Below are 27,464 nucleotides of genomic sequence, written 5' to 3'. Positions count from 1 at the left end.
TTTAGAACATGAGTGATCCAGGAATGCTTATTTACTAGTGGAAATTATGCCAAGTAAAAAGAACAAATTAATGAAGGTAACGTTGCTGCTGTTAACCTCTTTGATGCATCTCTGTTTGGATGAATCAAAATTTCCACCTTAATAATGGTCTGACCCAGGGCTAGACAGCCCAGTGGTCAGCATTTTCTCTGCAAAGAGCCACATAGTAAATATCTTAGGCCATACAGTCTCTCTTGCAACTCCTCAGATCTATTACTGCAATGAGAAAGCATCCATGGGGGCACCTGGGTGGCTCAGTCGTTAAGCATCTGCCTTTGGCTCAGGTCATGATCCCAGGGTCCTGGGATCAAGCCCCGCATCGGGCTCCCTGCTCTGTGGGAAGCCTGCTTCTCCCTCTCCCATTCCCCCTGCTTGTATTCCCTCTCTCGCTGTCTCTCTCTCTGTCAAATAAATAAATAAAATCTTTAAAAAAAAAAAAAGCATCCATGGACAGTGTGTAAAGGAATGAGACTGTTATCCAATCAGCCTTTATTCACAAAAACAGGTGGCCCGACTGCATTTGATCTGCAGGCTGTAATTTGCTAACCCTTGCTCTAACTCACAAGGTGACAGTAGTACATTAGAAGAAGCATATTGAGTATGAGAGCCTTAGTGACCCAGCCACCTTCTAAGGATTTTTACAAGACACATGCATTTGACTCATCCCTTTGCCAAAAAAAAGAATTATCACTTCTCTCTTCCAGGTCATAACATTAGATTTAACATGATGGTTTTATAAGAGAGTATAGTTGTGTGAATGCTTGAATGGTCTAGAAAACCATTAAGGGAAAATAAACCAACTTTGTGTGAAGAGGGAAGTGGGAAAATTTCTTTCAAATGAGCTGCTTGATGATGGCAAGATTTAATTCTAATTTCATGTTGTAATCATTGATGTGTGCAGTTACTAAATACTGGTTTTTACAACGTTGCAGTCATTTTGAAAAGTAAGTAATTTATGGATTAAGTTTAGATTGTTATAAACAGTTGGGAGAACTGATGGGTTATTTCAGTAGCCACCTTAGAATTACTTCCCATTACTAGAAAAATACGATTCATAATCCTGTAAACAACCAAGGTTAACATAAACAGGGACTTTGGTACTTGATAATGAGAAATATCTCTTAGGCATACTCCTTATATGCACGTACATTATTATTCACGAAGTTACAAGACAAGCAGATGATTAAAGAGCCATTTGTAAACTGTAAGTGCCATTTATGATTTATAAAGTCTATTCTATTTAACAATAACAAAAAGAATGAGTCCTTTCACAAGAATTAACATCTCAAATAATGTGATATGTGAACACTTTTGACACTAGGTGGAGCGGTTTCCTGGACAAAGCCTTAACAAGCCCTGTGTTCCTTTCAAATAAATCCAGCTCCTAGAAAAAGAAGTCTAATGAGAACAGTAACTATCAACAATAATGGTAAAAGGCACCCAAATACTGAGCTATAAAAACAAGGCTGAATATATTTTACATATAACTTTCCCCTTTGGTGTGTGTGTGTGTGTATGTGTGTATTTTTTTTTTTTAAAGATTTTACTTATTTATTTGAGAGAGAGCACGAGCAAGGGGAGGTGCAGAGGGACAAGCAGACTCCTTGCTGAGCGGGGGAACCCAACACGGGCTCCATCCCAGGACCCTGAGATCATGACCTGAGCTGAAGTCAGACACTTAACCAATTGAGTCACCCAGGCACCCCCTTTGTTGTATGTATTTTAACCATCGAATTCCCTCACCTTTGGGGATCAGAATGGGAGAGAGATTCACATATTGAAAACATTAGAATTGCCTTGTCTAGATGCAGTTGGGATGTAGAAAAGCTTTGGAACAATTCATTCCATTGTGGAATAGATCAGGTTTTATTAGAAGCTATAACATCAAGGCATTATCATCTGAATAGTATTGATGAGTCATTTGTTTAATATGACCATTGTAATAGAAAAATATATTTCTCTTTGTTATAAGATAAATATAAAGAAAGTTAATTATGAGATACTGGCCTTTGTATAAGATTCAAAGGCCTGTTTCTGCTTTAAAGTTTAGGATTATTTCATCACTAAAGTATGTGATAAAAATTATACATTTAAAAAATCTGACCTCTTGATTGTTATTGAATACTTATAGAACCCTTCTGTATATAGTGCCCTGTTTCCTTTAATGAACAAGTGCTTTATAGTATGTATATAATACTTTATAGTGTGCTATTAAAAAGCTGTTTTTTCCCTTTAATGTAGACATTTCTTATACTTTGTGACTATTGGCTATTTAATGCCTAAAGTAAATGTTACTTGGAAAATTGTATGGATATGGATTGAAATGAAATAGTGAAGTAGGTTCAGTAAAAGAAATATTATAATAATTGTTTAATGCCATGAGGTAGAATAATTCTTCTAAAAAATTGTTAGCCAATCCCTCTAGTTTTTTCCTGCCTAACTTCTGATTATTGCTTCATAGCTCACCTGTCTATCTCTCTGTAAGAGGGAAAAAAAAAACAAACCAGGAAGACATTGGCAAAAGTAGGATTCTGGTATAACTTGATACTGCTCTGTATAGGTATAATGACTCTGTCTATAAGTATGCAGTGATTCAGGGCTCTTGCGGGAAGACCAAACAGGCCCTTCTTAGAAAAGGTCTGTTTGTGCTTTTTTTGATGAAGGCATTATCAGCTCTTTTCCCTGCCTTTCCCCAAGAAATGATTCATCTATTAACTCTTGTGAGTATCACCACATCAAAAGAAGAAACCAAGGTCTCCAGGACGTAGGGCCAGGTTTCCCAAAACAAAAGGGGTATGCATAGACTGGATAACTTCCTGCCCTTAAATCACTGTTTATTAATGTGTGCTTAAATGAAAGGTAAGGAGATTCAGTTTAGCTGAAATCTATCCTGTTGGATATCTATTTTAAACAACTTATAATAACTTTTTTAAAGTTCTCTATAAATACGTGGTCCGCTTCTCGTGAATACTTAAATCAACTTTATGATCAAAAATTGTTTAGGTTTAGAGAAGAAAAGTAAAACATGTCTAGGGGTGTGGGGCTGGTTCAGTGGGTGGAGTATGCAACTCTTGATCTTGTGAGTTTGAGCCCCATGTTGGTTATAGAGATTACATAAAAATAAAATCTTTTAAAAAGAAAACATATATTATGAATTAATTCAGTATAAAAATGACTTCAACAGGGTGTCCTTATAACTTGGGAGCTTGAAGTATAGAATTTACATTTTTTTGTTTTGGTTAGCAGTTTTATACTTACCATATAATACTTTTTTACTATAGAATGTTATATAGGAGCACCTGGGTGGCTCAGTCGGTTGAGCTTCTGACTCTTGGTTTCAGCTCAGGTCATGATCTCGTGGGTGGTGGGATCAGAGCCCCATGCTCAGCCAGGAGTCTGCTTGAAGATTCTCTCCCTCTACCCCTCCCCCCACTCATGCACGTGCAGGCACTCTAAAATAAATAAATAAATCTTTTTTTTTTTTTTCGAGACACTGAATATGTTTTTATTGAGCCTTTTAGTTTACAACATGAGGTAAAAGGAAAGTCATTTCTCCTTAAACAGTATTTTATACAGCTGTAGTAAAATATTTCAAACTTTAGGGAATTATAATGGATTACATATATTAAAAGTTGGGGATTGGGTAAACAATATCGGAGTTCTTGAATTTTCCAGTTGACTCTTCCCTTACAATAGTAACCAGCTCTAATTAGTTACGTAAGTTTCTTCAAGGCCATGTTTTATTGTTGCTGGTGTCTTTATATCCGAAGCATTGCTGTTTCAGTCAATATCCACTAATTCCACTTCAAAAATGAGTTTTGCATTTGGTGGAATTTTGGCATCAGGCTGTCCTTTCTTTCCATAAGGCCGTTCTGGTTCAACCTCTAGTCGAACCTTTTCTCCTTTACTCGTAGTTAAGAGTGCTTCATCCCATCCTCTGATAACTTTGCCTATTCCAACCTTAAAACTTAAAGGCTTGGCATTTTTCTTCTTCTTTGAACTCGTTTGAATATTAGTATCAAAAACAGTCCCATCCTGTAGTGTTCCTGTATACCAGCAGTGAACAACATCTCCCTTTTTGGGAAAGTTGGTTTTATCTCCTTTTTTAAGAACAGATTTTATATATTTTGGTGGACCCTCATCCAGAGTCTCTTCAGACTTGGTTTCTTTGGGTTTATCTTCATTAAGCTTCACATTTTTCACTTGCTCAGACACTTTACTTATACTTTCAGTACCCTTGAAACGCTTACTTTCAAAAAGATGGTTGTAGGCTGTAGCCAAATGGTCCTTGTTAGCTGTCTTGGTCACATTTTTAATGTTTCCTAATAACTTATGTTCTGCAAGAAATGAATCTGAACCATGGTCCTGTAGAAACTTGATAATGTCCTTCTTGGGCAGCTGCTTACTGCGCAGCTGCTCCACGGTCCAGGCCTGCTGTGGTACGGCTGCCGCCATCTTCCCCTGCTCATAAATAAATCTTTTTTAAAAAAGAATCTCCTATATTCTTGCTGTTACCTAAGCTGTGTAGGCATTATTATTATTATTATTATTACTATTACTACTACTGCTGCTACTACTACTACTATTACTACTAGTAGTAGGCTTTTCATCAAATGAGGAATGTGAGATAGAAGTCTGATTATATCTAGGAAGTTACTAGCAGATTCAGAAAACAAACCCACATTAATGCCCAAATTACTGCTTTTTGACATATGATACTATATTTTATAGAGAGGGACCAGAGGCTTAATTTATAAACTTGGGACCTTCCTCACAAAAATAATATAAACACTAGTTAAACTTTTCAATGCCTGTTTGGAATTAATAATTTTATGCTCTAGCCTTATAGAATGATTTGCTATACACCATAACCTTAAGTTGTTTTCTGACTATGATGAGAAAAGCAATGATTAAAAGAATTTGAGAAGTAAAATTCCTGTTTGTAAAAGCATTTTTAAAGTCCCCTAAAAGTCGAACTTAAAGAAAACAAAGGTTTTGCAAGTTGTACAACCATTTGTCATCTCCTTTCATTTATTTATCACCCAGATATTCCTAATGAATCACATTCCAGACTAACCACTGACTCCTTTTGTTCCTTAGTGAAGGAGTGTGGCAAACAAATGTTTTCCCAGTGAATCAGCACAGGATTCTTGATTTTATTACCTTTGCCCTAAAGTTTCCAGACAAAACTAATTGGAAATTTTGCCTTTGGGATCTCACTTGACTTCTGTGTATGGATGATGGATTAGGCTATGAATTGACATTACAGATGTTGTACAAACAACTCTAGTCTTTAGGAATGTTGTATCAGTTCTAAGGGAACCGCCTAAGGTGGAAGAATGTCTGTCTGTCCCCTTATCTTCCTTACAAAAACTCATGCATATACATACTGCACTTTTAATATTATATCATATTCTTCATCTTGGTTGATAAAGAGGTGTGGCTGAATCGGCTAACAATTAATTAATATTACCATTTTAGGTTTTTCCTTTAAAAAAAAAAAAATGTTTCTGCAAGAAACAAGGGCCCCCAAGTAAATCCAACAGTAAAGTTCAAAAGCAGAAAACATTTTTTAAATGAAGCAGCAGTGCACATACAAGTTTGTCATTTTACTAATGTAATTTTTTTCAGAGGTTAACGTGAATATCCCACACCCTCCCTACAAAAGACCCTAATTTGTGTTTGTAGTACCAAGACTTCGTTCTCGGGGCTTTAATAGTACTACATTACTATCCAGGCACTACTTACAACTTCTCTTCACTACCATATTAGGGTATTTTTGTGTCGTATAATTTCAGGAATGATATTTTATCTCTTTAGGACAATTTTTTAAATTCTAAATTTGTCTTAGAACTTTTGGTATATTACTATTCCTGAAGTTAGAGTACAAATTGATCTCATAGAATTATCTCTGTTAAATTTTTTTCAATCAGTCACTAAAACTTCCTTTTATACACTACTCATGAAAGAGCTTAAGTTGTAGAAATATAACTTAAAATTTATCTTAAAAGAATAGTTTAGGGCGCCTGGGTGGCTCAGTTGGTTAAGCGACTGCCTTCGGCTCAGGTCATGATCCTGGAGTCCCGGGATCGAGTCCCGCATCGGGCTCCCTGCTCGGCGGGGAGTCTGTTTCTCCCTCTGACCCTCCCCCCTCTCATGTGCTTGCTCTCTCTCACTTTCTCTCTCTCAAATAAATAAATAAAATCTTTAAAAAAAAAAAAAAAAAAAAAGAATAGTTTAAAAGTTAAAACACTTTTTCCACAAATACCTATATCTGCTCTTATAAGAAATTTTACCCCCGAATTAACTATGATTTTGCTCTCACCCAGACATACTATTCCCTAGCCAAGCAAGCATCATTTATCCTAGACAAGGCAAATTATTCCATGATCAAAACTTTGGAAAATGTAATGTAATACATCTCATGAGACTAGATATATGAGGCAAAACCAGATGTCTGATATGTCATGAATAGCTGAACTATCTTATTGAGGTGACTTCACTTAGAATGACTATACTGAATTATTTTAAAAAAACAAAACCTAAAACCTGCCTCTTTGATGAGAATTTAACTTTTCATTGCAATCTTAACATTTAACCTCCTCATCATTAACAGGAACTTCTATTGACATTAATTAGGAACTCTCGGGGGTTATGAGTACAGTTAGTGAATGTTACTTGTGATTTGATCTCTAGGGAATTTATAGAGCTTCCGCTGCTGGGGAATAACAGTGTGGGCTAGATATAGCTGTTTAGCTTCCTTTGATTACCACCTCATAGGTTAAAGGATACTGACCTTAACTGGAGAAATTAACCTTCAAGAACCTTCACTTGCCACTTTTCCTTGGATAGCGCTCCTTGTATTGATCTTTACCTTTCTGCATGGCACATCCTTTTAAATGCACCGAGATTCATTTTGTATCACATCATATGGTCTATCTTGATGAGTGTTTCATGTGTCCCTGAAAAGAATATAGATTTGGCTATTGTTGAATAGAGTGTTCCATATTGTTCAAGTGTTCTGTAGCCATGCTAGTTGTCAATTTAATTGTTCTATCAACTAATAAGAGAAGGATATTGAAATTTCCAGCTGTAATTGGGGATGTTTATTTGTCCTTTCAGTTCTGTCAGTTTTTGCTCTATGTATTTTACACTCTGTTATTAGGTGCCTACACACTTAGGGTTGTTCAGTCTTCCTGGGAATTAGTGATTTTATCATTATGAAATGTCCTTATTCATCCTGTAGTAATATTCCCTGTACCCAGGCCTACTTTATCTGATATTAATATGGCCACTCCATATTTTTTATGATTATTTTAAATGAGTTATCTTTTTTCATCCTTTTACTTTTACTTTTGGGTCTTGATGTTTAAAATGGGCTTCTTATAAATGGCATGTACTGAGGTCTTGTTTTTAATCCAGTCTGACACTCTCTGCCTTTTCATTTGTATGTTTGGTACATTTATAATTAATGTAGTTATTAATATGGTTGGGTTTAAGGGCGCCTAGGTGGCTCAGTTGGTTAAGTGACTGTCTTCGGCTCAGGTCATGATCCTGGAGTCCCTGGATCGAGTCCCGCATCGGGCTCCCTGCTCACTGGGGAGTCTGCTTCTCCCTCTGACCCTACCCCCTCTTGTGTTCTCTCTCTCACTCTCTCTCTCAAATAAATAAAATAAAATATTTAAAAAAATATATGGTTGGGTTTAAGTGTATCCTCAAACTATTTGTCCCACCTATTTTTTATTCTTCTTTTCCTACCTTTTTTTTGGATTGAGCTTTTTTTTTTTTTTAGCATATGTAATATAACTGCTTTGCAAGAGTATATTCTATTTTCTCCTTCCCATACTATATGGTGTTGTCATATATTTTACTTCTACATGTGCCATAGTTTTTACTTTAGACAGCTAGATATTTTTAAAGAGATTTTTAATGAGTAAGAAAAGTCTTTTATATTTCCAGTAGTCTTTACTCCTTTGTGTACATTAAATTTTCGTCTGGTAGAACAAACTTTTTTGGCTTTTTTTTTTGGTCTGAAAATGTTTTTGTGTTATCTTCATTTTTAAAATATATTTTCCCTGGATTCTAGATTTTTTTTTTCCTTTCAGCACTTCATAGAAATAATTCCATTGTCTCTTGGTTTGCATTATTCTGATGAGAAGTCTTGTCTATATTTCCCTGTAGATAATTTATCTTTATCCCTCAGATTGCTTTTAAGATTTTCTCATCATTATTGAGTTATAGCAATTTGATTATATTATGATTATGATGCTTTTCAGTGATCTGATTAAGTTTTATTTTCTTTGTATTTGTCTTGACTGAGGTTTGTTGAGTTTCTTAGATCTGTGAGTTGATGGATTGTTATTTTTCTGCACACACTCCTCCCCACTAACACACACCTTCTCCTCTCTTTTCTGGGATTCCAATTACACGTATAGTAGACTGGTTGGTATTATTCCACAGGTTACTGAGGTTTATTTCTTTCATAGCCTTTACTCTCTATATCCTTTAGTTTGGACCACTTTCTATTGCCCTATCTTCAAGGTCTCTAATATTTTCTTCTCTAGTGTCTAATCTATTAATAATCTAGCCAATGAATTTTTCTATACAGATACTTTATTTTCAACCCTAGAAGTTCCTTTTTTTTTTTTTTTAAGATTTTATTTATTTGACAGAGCACAAGTAGGGGGAGCAGCAGAGGGAAAGAGAGAAGCAAGCTATCTGCTGAGCAGGGAGCCCTACATGGGGCTCAAGCCTAGGACTCTGGGATCATGACCTGAGCCGAAGGCAAATACCTAACCAACTGAGCCACCCAGGCACCCCTAGAAGTTCCATTTTTTTATACTTTGATTTCTTTCCTCATGTGTTTATGTTTTCCTTTAAATCAGGTATCAACAAACTTTTTCTGTAAAAGGCCATATAGTAATTATTTTAGACTTCATGGACTATAGAGTCTTTCAGAGCTATTCAGTTTTGCCATTGTAGCACAGTATTAGCCAGACATGATATGTAAATGAATGCACATGGCTGTATTCTTTGAAACTCTATAAAACTAGTGTGGGTCAAATTTGGCCCATATTTGAAGTTTGTCAGTTGCTGCTTTAGATCCTTGAACATACTTGTATTTACTATCTTTAGGTTCTTGTCTGCTAATTCCATTATCTCTGACATTTCTGTTTCTATTGACTAATGTTTCTTCCGGTTATGGGTCATATTTTCATGCTTCACAGATCAGTTGTTTCTTATTAGATGCTGGACATGTATTATATTGTTGATTGTATGGATTTTGTTGTCTTCCTTTGCAGAGCATCAATTTTTTTGTTTTGGTGGACAGTTAAGTTACCTATGGATCAGCTTGATCTGTTTAAGGGTTTTTAAAAAACATTTTATGGCCTATCTGGAGTAACTGTTACTCTAGGCTCTTTCCAAGGTCTTCTTCCCTGAATGCTATCTCTCCACTTTAGCTGGTTGAAGTGCAAGTGTTTCCTAGTCCTGTGTGAACTCTAGGAATTGTTTAGCTTACAACTCCCTGTTAGTTGTTTTCCTGCTGCTTATACTTTGCCTAGCCTAATGGAATCTCACTGTAGCCTGCCATGCAGCTTTATATGTCAGAGCCTCAAGGGGACCTTGTGCATATTCCTAGAGTTCTTTTTCTGCATAGCTCCCTCGTTATTAGTATTCTGTCCCACAGATTTCATTTACTCAGCCTCCCTAAACTCAGATTTACTTCTGAACTCAGCAAGACCGCTATGCTTTGTTTGTTTGTTTATTATTTTTAGTAATCTCTACACCCAGTGTGGGGCTCAAACTCATGACCCCGAGAGCAAGAGTTCATGCTCTTCAGACTGAGCCAACCAGGTGCCCCGAGACCACCATGCTTTGCTTGGGCTCTTTCTCTTTGGATTTTGCTATAAACATGAAATGTGTCTCCAGATGAAAAGCCAGAGTCATCATAGGGTTTCCTCATTTGTATCCCTTCTCTTAGCCATCAGAAATCATGTACTGCCTGTGATACAATGCCTGAAAAGAATTGTTCCATATGTTTTGTCCAGTTTTCTAGATTACTGTAGATGTAAAAGTCTGTACCATTTACTTCATGATCTGAGACAAAACCACCCAACCAAAGGCCAGGACCTCTAACTCATACATATCAATACCTGCATACTCCCAGGACAGCTGTAACTTCCTGCTCAGTACATTGTGGGGTTTTTTTTTTTTTTTAAATATGTTTCATGGTGGTTCTGTCCAGATAGCCTTTTCTACTTATACAATAGCTGTTTGTCTTTATCCCTTTTTTTTTCATTTAGTATGGTTAAAATATGATTCTTAAATATTTGATACATTGCAGTGGAACTTGTAGGTTTTGAAAATAAACTTAGGGCGCCTGGGTGGCTCAGTTGGTTAAGCGACTGCCTTCGGCTCAGGTCATGATCCTGGAGTCCCTGGATCGAGTCCCGCATCGGGCTCCCTGCTCGGCAGGGAGTCTGCTTCTCCCTCTGACCCTCCTCCCTCTCATGCTCTCTGTATCTCATTCTCTCTGTCTCAAATAAATAAATAAAATCTTTAAAAAAAAAAAAAAGAAAGAAAATAAACTTAAAAGGTAGTTTGAATATGTGTAACCTTTAAAATTATTCTAATCAAAACCATTTTTTAGTTTTGATGTTTGTATTTTTTCTGTAAACTAATCTTTATTTCAGTCAACTCAGTTACATTTAGGAACCATCAGCCTATAATGTTGAAAAGAACTTGTGAGGTTTCTTATAGTTAGCATAGTTTAAACTAAAATGTCAAGGTACAGGCTAAACGGGCTCTTGAGAATGAACAAAGGACAAGAAGCTGAGTTATTTGTGTCCATTTTGCTGGGAACCACCACATCTGCTCTAAGGCTGAGTAATCATGACTTATTAGTGTGGTTATGGAAAGTATATATCAGTTTAGTTGTGTGAATGAACTGTCCTTTCTTTAGGGAAAAAATTCTCATCAGATTGCTGAAATTTTCCCTTTTTAGAATTACTTAAAATTGAAACTATGAATAAGTGTTTTATCTTGTTGGATAGTGTCTTTGATCTGTTGAGGTACATATTTTATCTATATTTCAAGAATAGAAATGTAGTTTTTTCTTTCCTGTGTATCCCAGAAATCTTAGTTTAGCATCCAGGACCATTTAATTTTTGTTCACTGAGCGTTCATTTCTAGAGTTGAGGTGTAAACTGTTCCTACATCTTACAGGGGACAATTGTGTGGGGATATCGTGGACAAAACCTTGAATTTCTTCTGTTTACTTACTGGTATCACATTTTTCTTTTGTGTTTTCAAACATTACAGGTGGAAACTAAATTGTTTTTTTTTAATTGCATCTTACACTTAGCTATGTGTGCAGTAAGAAAATTTTCACCTAATTCAATTATTCTGAATTCCACAAACTTTAAACTTGTTTTTTTTTTTAAGAATCACAAAGTAAGGGGCACCTGGGTGGCTCAGTTGGTTAAGCGACTGCCTTCGGCTCAGGTCATGATCCCAGGGTCCTGGGATCGAGCCCTGCGTCGGGCTCCCTGCTCAGCGGAGAACCTGCTTCTCCCTCTCCCTCTGCATGCCACTCTGACTACTTGTGCTTGCTCTCTCTGTGTCAAATAAATAAATAAAATATTTAAAAAAAAAAAAAAAAGAATCACAAAGTAAGGGCGCCTCTGTGGCTCAGCTGGTTAAGCGACTGCCTTCGACTCAGGTCATGATCCCAGAGTCTTGGGATCGAGTCCCACATCGGGCTCCCGGCTCAGCGGGGAGCCTGCTTCTCCCTCTGACCCTCTCCCCTCTCATGCTGTTTCTCTCTCTCTCTCTCTCTCTAATAAATAAATAAATAAAATCTTAAAAAAAAAATCACAGAGTAATAATTTTCCCCCAACTGTGAAATCTCTTATGCATGTAGTATTCAAAGAAGAAGTTGTGAATTTCATGGTTAATCATAATTTTTAAGGAAAATGTGACTGATCAAAAGCATTTACGTAATTATTTTTTAAATGTAAATATTGCTGTTTATGGATTTCTGTGAATTAAAACTCAAGGAAAAGAGGAACAGACTAAAACTTCACATAGAATTTTTTGGTACAGAAAAAAAATTTTTTTTAAAGATTTTATTTATTTGAGAGAGGGAGAGAGATCACGAGCGGGGGGGGGAGGGAAGAAGGAGAAGCAGACTCCCCACTGAGCAGGGAGCCCAATGCGGGACTCAATCCCACACCCTAGGATTATGACCTCAGCCAAAGGCAGACACTTAAGTGCCTGAGCCACCCAGGCACCCAAAAAATGAATAATTAATTGATTCAGTGCTAAGTGTAGAACTTCATTTTTTAGATTTTATTTGAACACATGCCAGTTGCATATAGGGAGAAATGTAGCTTAGATTTATGAATATATTTTTCCTATTAACATGCAACAAAAAGTTTTGTTTTAAATCACCTTTTAAAAATAAAAGTATTTTAAGATTTTATTTATTTGAGAGAGAGAGACAGTGATAGCAACAGAGACAGAGAGAGCACAAGCGGTGGGAGGGGCAGAGGAAGAGGGACAAGCAGACTCCCCACTGAGCAGGGAGCCCAACTTGGGGCTCGATCCCAGGACCCTGGGATCATGACCTGAGTGGAAGTCAGATGCTTAACCGACTGAGCCACCCAGGCGCCCCCATCACCTTTTATCTTGATAGCAATAGGTCTTTAATATTTTATTTTCATTGTTGCATCTTGTGCACATTTGTCTTTGAACCACAATTCTTTTTTATTTTTTAGATTTTATTTATTTATTTATTTATTAGAGAGGGAGAGAGCACACACACGCAAACATATGAGCAGGGCAGGGAGGGGGCAGAGGGAGAGGGAGAGAGAGTCTTAAGCAGGCTCTGCGCTGAGTGTGGAGCCTGACACTGGGCTGGATCTCACGACCCTGAGATCATGACCTGAGCCAAAGTCAGACGCTTAACCAACTGAGCCACCCAGGTACCCCTGAACCACAGATTCTTTTACCTTATGATTTAAAAAGGCTCTCTTATATACAGAGACCACTTACTCTATATGTATATGTATAGAGAGAGCGAGAGAATAAAATTATGTGTACCTTTTACATATATAACATAATTTCATATTATATTACTTACATAACTTAAATTTTTTAATTTATTATCCTATAAAATTTTATTCTACAAATATAGTATTTTTCTTCATAATAATTAATGGCTAGTACATTTTGAGGGCTTATTCTAAGCTGAGTACTTTATATGAGTTGACTGATTTAAACCTTATAGTATCCCCAGAATGTAGGTTCTGAAGGTATTTGATGATTTCCATTTTATAGATTAGGAAAGCAAGACTCAGAAAGTAAGTGACAGAGGCCAGAACCTGAACCAGAACATCTGGCTCTAGAAGTTATGCTATGGCCACTATGTCCTCAGTATGCTTTACCCTTGTGTGTTAGAGCAACATGTTAAGGATGTCCAGGGTTTAGCTGTGACACCTCATGAGAACTTCGGAAATTGTTAGATTTTATTGACATATTTGATTATATTTGGAGTTTTTAAATTTTGGAGCTGGACAAAACTAAGAGTCTAATTCTTTTGCCTTGCAGAAGAGTAAACTGAGGCCCAGAAAGGTTAAGTGACTTTGTCTAAGTTTAATTTCTGACCCTTAATTTACTGTTCTCCCAATGGTTCCCAAACCTAGCCTATTAGAACCTAACCTATTTGAAATTCTAAAGGAGCTTGTTTAAAACATACAGGTTCCCATCCCCACCTATTGAATAAATCTATGCATAGGGGACCGATACATATATATTTTTAAAGATTTTATTTATTTATTAGAGAGAGAGCATGAGTTGGGGGAGGGGCAGAGGGAGAAGCAGACTCCCTGCTCAGCGGGGAGCCCGATGTGGGGCTCAATCCCAGCACCCCAGGATCATGATCTGAGCCGAAGGCAGACACTTAACCAACTGAGCCATCCAGTCGCCTCAGGAATTTATATTTTTAGAAACTCCCTACTTGGTTCTTATGCAGACCCCTCACCTTGGCATACATGTGCACTTGGGAACCATTGTGTTTAAGCCTTTATCACACATCTAATATTAATCCATTTTAACCAGTGTGATTATTAATTTTTGTAATATTTTAAAATAAAGGTACACAGCAACACAAAAGCTTCCATAGAAAAAATTGCTTTAAAAGAAAAACTCGGGGCACCTGGGTGGCTCAGTCAGTTAAGCGTCTACCTTTGGCTCAGGTCATGATCCCAGGGTCCTAGGATTGAGTCCCTCATTGGGCTCCCTGCTCAGCGGGAAGCCTGCTTCTCCCTCTACCACTCCCCACTGCTCATGCGCTCTCTCTCTCTCTCTCTCACACTCTCTGTCTTTCAAATAAATAAAATCTTTACAAAAAGAAAAAAAACTCACTGATACTGGTTCCACACTTTTGTTTTAAGGATCTGTTATCTTTGGGAAAGGTAAGTTAGGTAGTTACTTCACCAGCTGTTTTTCAGTAAGGACAAAAAGTGGTATTCTCAAATTATGCCTAAAAGAATAGGGCACAGGAAGTTTCTATCACAGGCTGTAACATTCTTACAATTGGGAATATAGATAAATAAAATCAGAATAAAGCCAGAAATCATAAGGTTTCTAGAGGCTGGTGTTGGGGGAGGAGATTGATTACAAAAGGACATGAGGGAACTTTTTGTAGCAATGGAAATATTCTATATCTTGATTGGTTGTGGTTATACAGTTGAATATATTTGTCAAAATTCATTGAACTACAGACATAAAAATAGTGACTCTTACTATACATAAATTATACCTCAATAAATCTGAATTTTTTTTAAAAAAAGCAAGCCAGGAAGCAATTCTGAGAAGTATTATTTTTTCAAATTACCAACTGTAACTTGAAATATTTAGTTAGATTCGTGTTCTTTATTTTTTTTTAATATATTTTTTAAAGATTTTATTTATTTATTTGACAGAGAGAGAGAGACACAGAGAAGGAACACAAGTGGGGGAGTGGGAGAGGGAGAAGCAGACTCCCCACTGAGCAGGGAGCCCAATGTGGGGCTCGATCCCAGGACCCCAGGATCATGACCCGAGCTGAAGGCAGACGCCCAACAACTGAGCCACCCAGGCGCCCCAGATTCTTGTTCTTTGAAAGCTAAGATTTTTCAGGGTGCTTGGGTGTCTCAGTTGCTTAAACATCTGACTCTTGATTTCAGCTTAGTTCATGATCTCACAGAGTGAGATTGAGCCTCGTGTTGGGCCCCATGCTGGGTGTGGAGCCTGCTTAAGATTCTCTCCCTCTCCCTTTGCCGCCCCCCCCCCATAAAAATAAAGAAATGAAAGCTAAGATTTTTCTATTTACATATAGTAATTAAGATACTGTTAAAATGACGTGTATTGATAATTCCTTTTGCTTTAATATTTCTCATCAGAGGTTTCTCATATTTGTTTTATAGGGTCCACATATAGCTTCAGTTACATTAGCTGCTTATGAATGCAATTCAGTTAATTTCCCCGAACCACCCTATCCTGATCAGATTATTTGTCCAGATGAAGAGGGCACTGAAGGAACCATTTCTTTGTGGAGCATCATCTCAAAAGTTAGGATTGAGGCCTGCATGTGGGTAAGATGTCCATTTTCATCTTTGTCTAAAATTAACCTCACTATCTTGATACTTTGTTGTACCTCATTAAAATTGAGTCCAAATATATATCTACCTAGCAAGTCAATAGATAATTAATTCATGAAGTCACCAGTTATCCACTTACAAGTAAGAGAAGCCCTTTAGAGTTTCCCCTATTCATGAATGACATTCAGAAGGAAGGCATGAAGCCAAGGGTATCACAAAGCAGTGGATGCCAAGTAGACCACAGGAGGGAAAAGGAGTACGGATAATGCAACTATACTACTTTGCAAAATTTTACCAATGTTAATAAACACATGTAGATAGATAAACACATAGCAAATGGTTATATATCAGACCCAGGTTGGTAAATGTTATGTCTCTCTCCTATATTCAAGCTACTCTGTTTATTCTTAGAGGGCTTATTTCATTTTCTGAGTTGTTAATAATACTGAAGTAAGGTCAGATATTTTTTAATAAACCAAACTTTACTGTAGTGGAGGTATCAGACGATATGGTTGTCTATGGTGATCTTACTTTCAATTGTACCAATTATTCTTTTATGGTTTGCTTAAGTATATTTTGGGAAGCTTTTGGACTGTATGTTCAGTGGCAGATTATTTTAATCTATACAAAGCATTCTTTTTTTTTTTCATTGTGCCAAATTCATTCAAGTGTGTATCATTAAGGAATAGTTCCTTTGCTAAAGACTTTCTATTATCATTTGAATATTTTTTATCATTTGGACTCATTAAATTGTATGTTCCCTGTAACTTTTTTCCCTTAACATAAAATATATGGGACGGATCACTTAAAAATCTCAACTAAAATGAGCATGAATACCATATCCACAGAAGAGGCAGAGTTTTCAAATACATTTGTTTAAATGTTAGCAAGGATATTGGGTGTGTTTTTTTTTTTTCAAACTATCTTTATTTTTAGTATAAGTTATTTGTCTGTTAGAGTATATATACTATAACCTAGTGTGTTGTATTTTAAAAGAATTACAAGGGAAATGCCATATATTGAATTTCTTGAATATGAAAGACAGGAATAATTGTCATATTTCCTGTTACTCTTTTATAAATACTGGAAACAGATTCATTGTACTAGTTGCATATGTTTTATAAATTTGACCACATTAGTCTTTTGATGACAAATTTTTTTTTTTTTTAGATTTTATTTATTTATTTGAGAGAGAGAATGAGATAGAGAGAGGATGAGAGGGGGGAGGGTCAGAGGGAGAAGCAGACTCCCTGCTGAGCAGGGAGCCTGATGCAGGACTTGATCCAGGGACTCCAGGATCATGACCTGAGCCGAAGGCAGTAGCTTAACCAACTTAGCCACCCAGGCGCCCTGATGACAAATATTATTAAAATAACAAAATACTGGGAACATGCCAGAAAGAGACCATGTATATAGATTTTGGTTTTCAGTTTTGCTTTTGTTCTTTGATAAATGGTTTACGTGGCTGGATTAACACTAATGCCAACAAAGAAAAACTTCCATTGCAGCTGGCAGTGATAATTGCCTCCTCCAACTCCTATAGTTCATACTGTCTGAAGTGCTCATTTGGCTTGGCTCCATGCATGCCTTAAATTAGTTAACTTGGCTGGTGTAGTGGCTTACTTTCCCAAATAAATTTTAAGCTTCTAAAAAATATAGACTGTACCTTAAATTTATTACCCTTACAGCAATCACCATTAGGCTTTGCACATAGTATAAGACTGTTGGTAAGTACTGATTAATTGGCTGAGTGCTCCTCATATTTCCTTTTTTGAAATTATTTGTCATGTATAAAGTATAGCACATATCAAGTTATGTTTAAATTGGTTCCTTTTGTTCTCAACATTTATATGGATAGTCCTTCCAACAAAAGGTGCTGGGAAAACAATATTCACATGCAAAAGAATGAATTTGGACCCTTATCTTATGCTGTATGTAAAAATTAACTCAAAATGCATTAAAGACCCAAACTAAAACTATAAAACTCTTAGAGGAAAATATAGAGACAAATCTGCATGATGTTGGATTTGGCAGTGGTTTCTTAAATATGACCCCCAAAGCATAGGCAACAAGAAAAAAAATAGATAAATTGAACTTCACAAAAATTAAAATCTCTTATACATCAAAGAACACTAAGAGTGAAAAGACAACCCACAGAATGGGAGGAAATGTTCCTAAATCATATATTTGATAAAGGTTTAATATCCAGAATGTTTGAAGAACTTCTGCAACTCAACAACAAAAGACAAACAACCCAATTAAAAAATGGGCAAAGAACTTGAATAGACTTTTCTCCAAAGAAGATATACAAATGGCCAGTAAGTACACAGATTCTCAACATCATTTAGTCATTGGGGAAGTGCAAATCCAAAACACATGGAAATATCTCTTTACACACACTAGGATGGTTGTTATTTTTTTTTTTAAAGAAAACAACAAGTGTTAGGATGTGGAGAAATTGGAATTCTTATATAGACTGTTGGTGAGAATGTAAAGTGATTCAGCTGCTGGAGAAAAGAGTTTTGTGGATTTTCAAAAACTTAAACATAAAATTACCATATGATCCTCCTCTAATTCCACTCCTATGTAAATACCCACAAAGAACTGAAAACTAGGACTCAGGTATAAGTATAGGTACTTGTACTTCAGTGTTCAGCAGAATTATTCACATTTTCAGAAAGGTGGAAACAGCCCAGTGTCCCTCAGCAGATAAATGGATAAACAAAATATAAAATACAGGTGACCATCCACTGCCATGGCCAGGGCAGGGACTGCTTTCCACTGCTTGGGCGTCTTGTCCAGAGCCAGGGCCTTAGGCTTGGTCTCCTGCAGGGGTGCACGGTGCCGTTTCCGAATGCCTACAGGAAGGAGCTCTTTGACAAGACCAACAAACACCATTTCTTACACAGCCTGGCTCTGTTAGGATTGCCCCATTGCAGAAAGTCCCTCTGGGCTGGTTACTGCTAGCTTCTGGAACCACCTTATTCTGCACCAGCTTTTACTACCAGACTCTGAGTGGAGACCCCAGCATCCAGACTTTAGCCCCTGTAGGAGGGAGCCTGCGAATCTTGGGCTGGCTAGCCTTGGCTCTTTGAGCTTCCTTGCATTTGATTTCTGGGTACTTCTTTAAGAGTTGGAGCAGGAAGGGGATTAAAAGAGAAAGGCCCCTCCCCCCAAAAATGTAGTATGTACATATAATGCAATATTATTCATCCATAAAAAGGAATGAAGTTCTGATTCGTGCCACAATATGGATGACCTTTGAAAACATTATGTTAAATGAAATAAGTGATTACATAGAAAGACAGATATTGTATGATTCCACTTACGTGAATTGTCTAGAAGAGTCAAATTCATAGAGACAAGAAGTAGATTCGAAGTTACCAGAGTTGTGGGGAATGAGAAGTTAATGCTTAATAGGTGCAGAGTCCATTTGGGTGATGAAAAATATTGGAAATAGTGATGATGGCTGCACAATATTGTGAATGCAATTAATGCCACTTAGTTTTATATTTTAAAATGGTTAAGTGGGATATAGTCATAAAAAGTTCATGCTACTGAGGTTGAGAAACTTAATTTAGAATGTGTTGGCTTTGATTCTTATAGTTTACCTTTCACAGATGTGGTCCCGTTTGTGTTCATATCCATATGTTTTTTTTCAAGAGAATGTCTTGCTTGATTAAAAACTTATTTGAGGGGCGCCTGGGTGGCTCAGTCGTTAGGCGTCTGCCTTCGGCTCAGGTCAGGATCCCAGGGTCCTGGGATCGAGCCCCGCATCGGGCTCCCTGCTCGGCGGGAAGCCTGCTTCTCCCTCTCCCACTCCCCCTGCTTGTGTTCCCTCTCTTGCTGTCTCTCTCTGTCAAATAAATAAATAAAATCTTAAATTAAAAAAAAAAAAGAAAAAAGAAAAGGACTTCCCTTTAAAAAAAAAAAAAAACTTATTTGAAATTTTTATCTAATTTGTACTTAGCAAAATAAAATGTCTTTACAGACTTCACTTAAATGTACTGAATCAGTAAAATCATTAAAATACAAAGTACTTTCAATTATAACATAAAGACCAGGGTTACCCTCAGTTTCAACTTGTTCATATGGGTCTTAGGAGCACGCTAAAATGAATTGTTTGATATTATTGATCATTAGTTACTTTTTTTCATTTGCACCTTTTGATCTTCCACAATTTGGCTGTATCACCAGTGCAAGGCTTCAAAAATTTTTTCACTCATGAATTCCAGTAACAGTTATGTATCCAAGCACTGGAGATTCAGAGTGAGCAAAACTGAACAGTCTCTACCCTCGTGGAGCTTTACATTCTAGTGAGGGAAATAATTATCATGAAAAAAATGTATAAGTAAATATCATGGAAAAATTATATATATAAATATGAAGGAGATATCTGTATAACACAAAAATTTTCCCTGATTTGTAATTCAGGGAAGATTTCCATGAAGAAGCGATGTTTCAGTTCCAATCTAAGAATGATAAGGAGTAAAGCGGGACAGCAGGGCAGGGAAGAGAAGAGCATGTGTGTTGACTTTTAGATGAAGAGCATCACCTTTTGGGCGCCTGGGTGGCTCAGTTGGTTAAGTGACTGCCTTCGGCTCAGGTCATGATCCTGGAGTCCCGGGATCGAGTCCCGCATCGGGCTCCCTGCTCAGCAGGGAGCCTGCTTCTCCCTCTGACCCTCCCCCCTCTCATGTGCTCTCTGTCTCTCTCATTCTCTCTGTCTCAAATAAATAAATAAAATCTTTAAAAAAAAAAAAAAGAGCATCACCTTTTAAAGTCATTTATTTGTTAAGTTCATGGTTAGAGGGTGTTTATTGTGGTAATATATGCATAATGTAAGTTTTACCATCTTAACAGGTTTTTTTTTAAGATTGATTTATTTATTTTAGAGAGAGAGAGTGGGGGGATAATATCTATTCTACTTTCTGCCTCTTTGAATATGTCTAATCTATATAAATGGAATCATATAACACTTGTTTTTCTGTGTCTGGCTTATTTCACTTAGCGTAATGCGTTCAAGTTTTGTCCATGTTGTAGCACATGTCAGAACTTCATTCCTTCCTGAAGCCATTTTAAAACTGACCCAAGAGAAACCAGAAGCAAATCTTCTCTTTTATTTGCAAAACAGTCTTGATAATTCTACTAGGATTGTATAATTGATTTTTTTTAAACATTGCTGTAAGAACCCTGAATTTCTCAGTGGTTTCAAGCTTACCCTCCTAACTTCTGCTCTTAACCTCTGATTTATGTTTGTAATTGGAATATGTAATAGAAAAATGATTTTGGTTTTAAAAAGTATTAATACACAGATAATACAAAACTGAATTTCTGAGAGTCAGCTTATGTGAAATTTTCTGCTCTCCAGATTTTTACCATTAAACTTATGATTCCCAACATGGAAAAGCAAAATGCTGCTGATTTGCTTGTGAATCCACTTGACAAAACTTTTTAAAAATTCAGGATTTTTCTCCTCCCCCAAATCTTTGAATAAAATTGACACTCCAGGGGTGCCTGGGTGGCTCAGTGGGGTAAGCATCTGCCTTAGGCTCAGTCTTGATCCCAGGGTCCTAGGATGGAGCTCCACATTGGGCTCCCTGCTCAGTGGGGAGTCTGCTTCTCCCTCTCCCTCTGCTCCCCTGCTCCTGCTCTGTCAATCGCTGTCTCTCTATCACAAATAAATAAATAAAATCTTTAAAAAAAAATTGACACTCCAGGAAGATATTTCCCTCTTGGTTTTGCATATTTTGTGCATGTTAAACTCTTCTCCAATTCAAGAAGCACGGACTTCAGGGTAATCAATTGATATGGAGCACATGGTTTTTAGAAGAGCTTTCTGAATTATTGCTTGACTAAAAACCACTTGTCTCTGTTTTGCAATAAGGAAGCCGGTTATTTCTTCCCCTTAATTAAACCTAGGCTGACAGTTTTTAGTGTTCCATAGTTCTGTTTTGGTTTTTTGTTTTGATTTTGCAAGAATTATAAAATTGTTTTGTAAGAATCTTGAGATTATGGGACTTCAGTGTCTAATTTGAGATAAATGACTAAATAAGCTTTTATGTCTAGAATATAATGCGTTTGGGGGGACCTGTCTGGATGACTATATTTCTTTTATTTATTTATAAGCATAAAAAACAGAGTATTGACTCGTGATCACCATTCTTTTTTCTTGATAATGTGGGAAAACATGAGTAGAATTAAACTATAACAATAAATATGGTCAACCAAGTATAAGATAGTATGTAGCTCTTGATTTCATTTCAATACATTATTACTTCCTTTTTAGCTTTAAGGAAACTTGTCATGAGTTTGAATCATATGATTGCTTTCAGAACTATTGAACATTTGAATTAACAGGTTTTAAGAGAAGTTCATGTTTTGAATAAAATGTTGCAAGTAATTTTTATTCCCATTTTTTGTAATGGGAAAAAATTTAAATATAGAGAATTATAATTAATTTAATATATTATCACCCAACCTCAGCTAATATTAATTCCTCGCTAATATGATTTATCTATATCCTTTGTCACTTGGCTGTCAATTATCTTGAAGCATATCCTACATAACATATCACATTTCATCTGTAAATATATCAATCTTAGGACTTAAAAAACATTATCACACCTAAGAGAAATTAGGAATAGTCTCTTCAAATCAGTTACCCCATTAATGTTCAGATTTTTCTGATTGTGTTTATTTCCTTGTTTTTTGTTTGAAATTTATTTGTGGTTAAACTGGGTTGTTTGTCAAATATAGTTTCCCATAGTCTGGATTTTATTAATTGTATCCCAGTTGGCATAGTTCAGATATGTTTCTCTGTTCCCTGTGCTTCTTGTGAGTTGATAGTTAGATTGAGAGGCTTGAAAAAAAACTTTTTTTGACAAGAATACTTCATAGTCTTGTGTATTTCTATCACAAGGAATAATAATGTCTGATTGTCTTTCTTTTTGTGGTATCAGCACCATTGTGATACAAGTTCATTATTTTATTAGGGGTTATAAACTGGGGGTATTCCAGTCACATCATTTTTTTCTTTAGTTATTGATTAGAATATTTTTATAAAGAGAAACCTCCTTGGGGCGCCTGGGTGGCTCAGTCAATAAGCGTCTGCCTTCAGCTCAGGTCATGATCCCGGGGTCCTGGGATCGAGCCCCACATCGGGCTCCCTGCTCTGCAGGAGGCCTACTTCTCCCTCTCCCACTCCCCCCTGCTTGTGTTCCCTCTCTCGCTGTGTCTCTCTGTCAAATAAATAAATAAAATCTTAAAAAAAAAAAAAAAAGAAACCTTTTCACCAATTTGGTTACCCTGAGATATCTTTCATATAGATAAAACAGGATAAGTAATGGATTCTTTCCCTTTTTTAACCTGTTTTTTAAATAATAAATTGGTTCTCTGATATCCTCCAAAGTTGACTAATGTTAACTTTTTTTGTTTAGCAAAATATGATTTGTGTTTTTTTCATATATCCTTCGATATATAGTCTCTCTTCCCTCTCATCGCTCTATGTTCTTTAAGTATAGCCTGATTCTTTTGGGACTTAAATATATTCCTTTTCAGAACTCTTGTTTCACATGTGAATAATGCAGTTTCATTTGGAGATTGTTGATTCCACACATCGGAATATAACACTGTGAACACAAAATGTTTGAATTTGATAATGTTCCTTGGGGATTCTTTTCAAGGCATTTGCTGACAGAGTCATAGTACAGAGTGAATAGAAAGACCTAAAATTGCTTCTGAGAATTACCAAAGCTTTTTCATTCACTATGACTCAAGGCGAAGGATGGTTCAAAGTTGAGAATTTTCCTAGAGACTGTGTACCTTTTACATTATTATCTTGTATTTAAGCCTTTTAAGTCCAAACCAAGTTCTGGTTCTCTTACCTTTGTTTTCATCCTTTTGTCCTAAGCTGATTGAAAAAAAATTCTCTTCAAAAACAAGAATCCACAAAGTGACTGAAACATGAGTCACTCAATGTCCTGAGGAAATAAACATTTTTCCTGTGGTGAAAATCTATCCATCCTAATGTTGAGTTTTCAAGGGGCTTCCTGACCGCGATTTGTTAAAAGTTTTAACTCTGCACAAAATAATGTTGTATTGAGATTAAAGCAACACCCTAAATACCAGAAGATTCCTAGAAAAAAATTTTTGTTAATATTTTACCTAACAGTTCTACTGGTGAATACTAATTACCGAATTATTTGAAAATTTGAAAACGGCGGCGGAGGGGGAAGCTGGCAAAATAACAGTATAAGTAGAGACGCTAGAGAACTTAACATTAATTTCATATCTGTAATGCACCAGGTATTGTATAAGAGTTCAATGTATATTATGTTGTCTGGCATTGCACAGGTCAATATTAGGACCAGGATTCACACTTATGTTCTCTTGATTATGCAATATATGTTTTCCTCCCTAACACATGCATCTTAACATGCTTTTGGTGATGTAGAAAAATATAGATTTGATCTGTTTAGTGTCACTCTGTTGGGAACAGAATCTCATGTGACTATTTGGTTTTGCACATAGGGTATCGGTACAGCAATTGGAGAGCTGCCTCCATATTTCATGGCCAGGGCAGCTCGCCTCTCAGGTGCTGAACCAGATGATGATGAGTATCAGGAATTCGAAGAAATGCTGGAACACGCAGAGACTGCACAAGTAAGAACAGTAGGGAAAAAAAACAAAACAGAATACTTTAATTATCCTTAAAGAAGTTGTGGCTAAGGTGAAATTGTTAATAGTTACTTTGAAGAAGAAAACTGCCAGTGTAAAAATAAAAATACATGGTTTGGGATAGAATATTCAGAAAAGCTGAAATATAAAAGTGAGTATAATCTTGATTTTAGAATAGAGAGATACAGACAGTCCACAAGACAACTCAGACTAAGCTGAAACACCTGGCCAGAAACCAGGGTAAGTTGTTGTTGCCAATGAAGTTAAGGAGCCAAAACATTTCTTTGTCCGTTATGTGTTTTTAAGTATTATCAAGCAGACCACTAACTAAATAAGGGGGACAAGTAGGTGGGTCAGGCTATGAGTCCAAAATAGTCAAACTTCTGAATAAGTTTTTGAGAATAACATCAAAACAGTTTACCATGTTTAGAGGAAATTATTTGGGAACTCCTAATTAATAAAGGACAATTACAAGGGTGCCTGGTCAGCTCAGTTGGTAGAGCATAGAGCTCTTGATCTCAGGGTCATGAGTTCGAGCCCCACATTGAGGGTAGAGATTACTTTAAAAAAAAAAAAAGGTTTTTGGGGCACCTGGCTGGCTCAGTCAGTAGAGCATGTGATTCTTGATCATCAGTTTGAGCCCCACATTGGGTGTAGAGATTACTTTAGGAAAAAAAAAAAAAAAAAATATATATATATATATATACACACACACATATACACATATACTTTTTTTTTTTAAAGAAAGAAAGGACAATCATTAATAAACTTACCTTTAACAGTGGGGGGGAGGGGTAAAGGCTGAGGCCTTTATACCTGAGTATAAACTATATATCAACCTATATCTTAATGTTATAAAATAGATGTTTTATTCTTTGCAGGAAAATTCCTAAGAATATTAACTGATTGATTCTCCATCTTGGGAATGACAGTAGAAATCAACATAGACAAAAATAAAATATAAAAGAGATTTTTGAAAGATTATATATAAAATACATCTCCCAGGGCTCTTGCGTGGCTCAGTCATTAAGCGTCTGCCTTCGGCTCATGTCATGATCCCAGGGTCCTGGGATTGAGCCCTGCATCGGGCTCCCTGCTCAGCGGGAAGCCTGCTTCTCCCTCTCTCACTCCCCCTGCTTTTGTTCCCTCTCTCACTGTGTCTCTGCCAAATAAATAAATAAAAATCTTTAAAAAAAAAATACATCTCCCTTCCCAGATTTGCTCATTAACCTATGAAATGAAATTGTTTGAAAAATTGTCTTATTGTTTTGTGTTTGTAAGTACATGTGCCCACAGAAGCACACACACACATTTTTTTTTTCCCCAAAAGCACTGTTTTTATTTATACAGAGTCCTAACCACTTCAGCGGCAGGGCAGGAGTGGGAGAGATTCCTTTTTCAATCCAGGGGCCTCCATAATGTTGGTCTGTTGCTACCAAACACACAGGCAAGTGGCGTCATGGATTTGGTAAACTTACTACAATGTTTAGTCTCTCTCTGCTAGAGCAACAAGGTGAGCATCAATCTCTGCTTCTGAAAGAATCCTGAATTTAGGATTTTCAACTGTAACTACTCCAACTTCTATTTCTGAAGTTTTGAAATCAATTGAGAGAACAGTAGATAGGCGTGTAATTGCAGTTTCCACTGTCTGTTCAAATATCCAATCAAATTTCTTCTTCACTTTTTTTTTCAAGAAAGCTGGTTGACTCCATTTGTTTAACTCCTGCTGCAGTGGCTTTAAACCCAGGGTAGTAACCTGCAGGATCACACTTGTACACCTGAGGGCCTTGTTCTTCATCTATACCAATTAAAATCATACAACAACCAAGAGGCCTCATTTCAGCATTCTGTGTGTAGACCTGAGAAATATCAGCAATTCTTTTGCACAGCATGTCCACAGGAATCTCATAGCCATACTTGTATTTCCAATTAGCTGCCTCATAGCGTGCCCTCTGTACCTGGGATCTGCTGTCATCTGTCATTCCTGTCATCACACAGCCAATGTTTTCAGTTATCTTGAATAAGTGAGTCACTGTGCTGGAATCCAATAATTTGTCAGGTACTTTCTTCTGTGTGACAATTACTGCACAGTCTTTCCCTCTGACAGCTACCGATGTAAGGTCGCCCTGGTTAATAGCCTTAAAAGCATATTCTACTTGGTAGAGCTGGCCCTCGGGTGAAAAATGGTAATGTGGCGGTCAGAACCAGTGCTGGAACCACGGGACACGTTGGCGCACCCACTACTTCAAGCACTGTCTCTGAGCCCCGTAGCTCCCGCACCAGGCGTACAAATCTCCCCAGAAGTTGCAACGACTCCACACACACGTTTTTATGAAGAATGAGTTCATAGTTTTCTTCTCAGTGGAATCTGAGACTCAAAAAACCATTACCCTCAATGGAAGAAAATATATATGTGTGTATATATATATATATGTGTGTGTGTATATATATACATTTAAATTTTTTATTTATTAGAGAGTGAGAGAGCACAAGCACGGGGAGTGGGAGAGGCAGAGGGAGAAGCAGGCTCCCCACTGAGCAGGGAGCCCGACGCAGGGCTCTATTCCAGGACCGTTAGATCATGACCTGAGCCCAAGGCAGACGTTTAACCGGCTGAGCCACCCAGGCGCCCCAGAAAACATATATTTTAATGACAGATGGGCTTTTTAAAAAGGCATTATTAGGTGGAAATCCACTAAGGATAGTTAATGGTTTTTAATTGAAAACAAAACTTTCAAATATGGAATAGCCAAATAACCAAATATAAAACAAATGAATCAAAGAGCTTTGAGCATCTGCTCTCTGTGGAAAGAGACAAGTTGGCCTTGGTATTTGCTTTGCCTTATCTATCAACCAGATACTGTGTCTCTTCTTCTCACATCATAATGCTTACATTAATGCTAATAATTTTTACTAATATAAACAACTTTTTAATTATTTTTAATGCTTTTTAAAACCCGGTATCTAATTTGTTTTTTTTTTAAAGCCTTCACAAAGTTTTTTTTATTTATTTTTTTTTTATTTTATTTTATTTTTTTTTAAGATTTTATTTATGTATTTGACAGAGAGAGACACAGCGAGAGAGGGAACACAAGCAGGGGG

The 27,464-nt window shown here is 36.7% G+C and overlaps 2 protein-coding genes and 1 pseudogene across 6 annotated transcripts in view; 1 reads left to right on the top strand and 2 right to left on the bottom strand.

Moving 5' to 3' along the window:
- VMP1 (vacuole membrane protein 1) overlaps window positions 1–27,464 on the top strand; it is a 139,109-nt gene that overhangs the window by 44,564 nt on the left and 67,081 nt on the right. For 3 of the 5 annotated variants that reach the window (XM_021703976.1, XM_021703974.1, XM_044921389.1), the window contains 2 exons: window positions 15,510–15,677; window positions 24,216–24,347. In XM_021703976.1, coding sequence (XP_021559651.1) covers window positions 15,510–15,677; window positions 24,216–24,347 — 300 coding nt within the window. The remainder of the gene's footprint in view (window positions 1–15,509; window positions 15,678–24,215; window positions 24,348–27,464) is intronic. The other 2 variants (XM_021703977.1, XM_044921390.1) reach the window with 2 other exon arrangements.
- On the bottom strand, window positions 3,820–4,494 carry LOC110592825 (peptidyl-prolyl cis-trans isomerase FKBP3-like). Its single transcript, XM_044921391.1, has one exon. It carries the CDS (start codon window positions 4,492–4,494, stop codon window positions 3,820–3,822), a length of 675 nt encoding a protein of 224 aa, XP_044777326.1.
- Window positions 25,846–27,464, bottom strand: part of LOC110593112 — a 25,922-nt pseudogene continuing 24,303 nt past the window's right edge.

The sequence above is a fragment of the Neomonachus schauinslandi genome, chromosome 15 (assembly GCF_002201575.2).
Source record: "Neomonachus schauinslandi chromosome 15, ASM220157v2, whole genome shotgun sequence".
In the NCBI taxonomy this organism is placed as follows: domain Eukaryota; kingdom Metazoa; phylum Chordata; class Mammalia; order Carnivora; family Phocidae; genus Neomonachus; species Neomonachus schauinslandi.
This window is presented reverse-complemented; position numbering and strand designations above follow the sequence as displayed.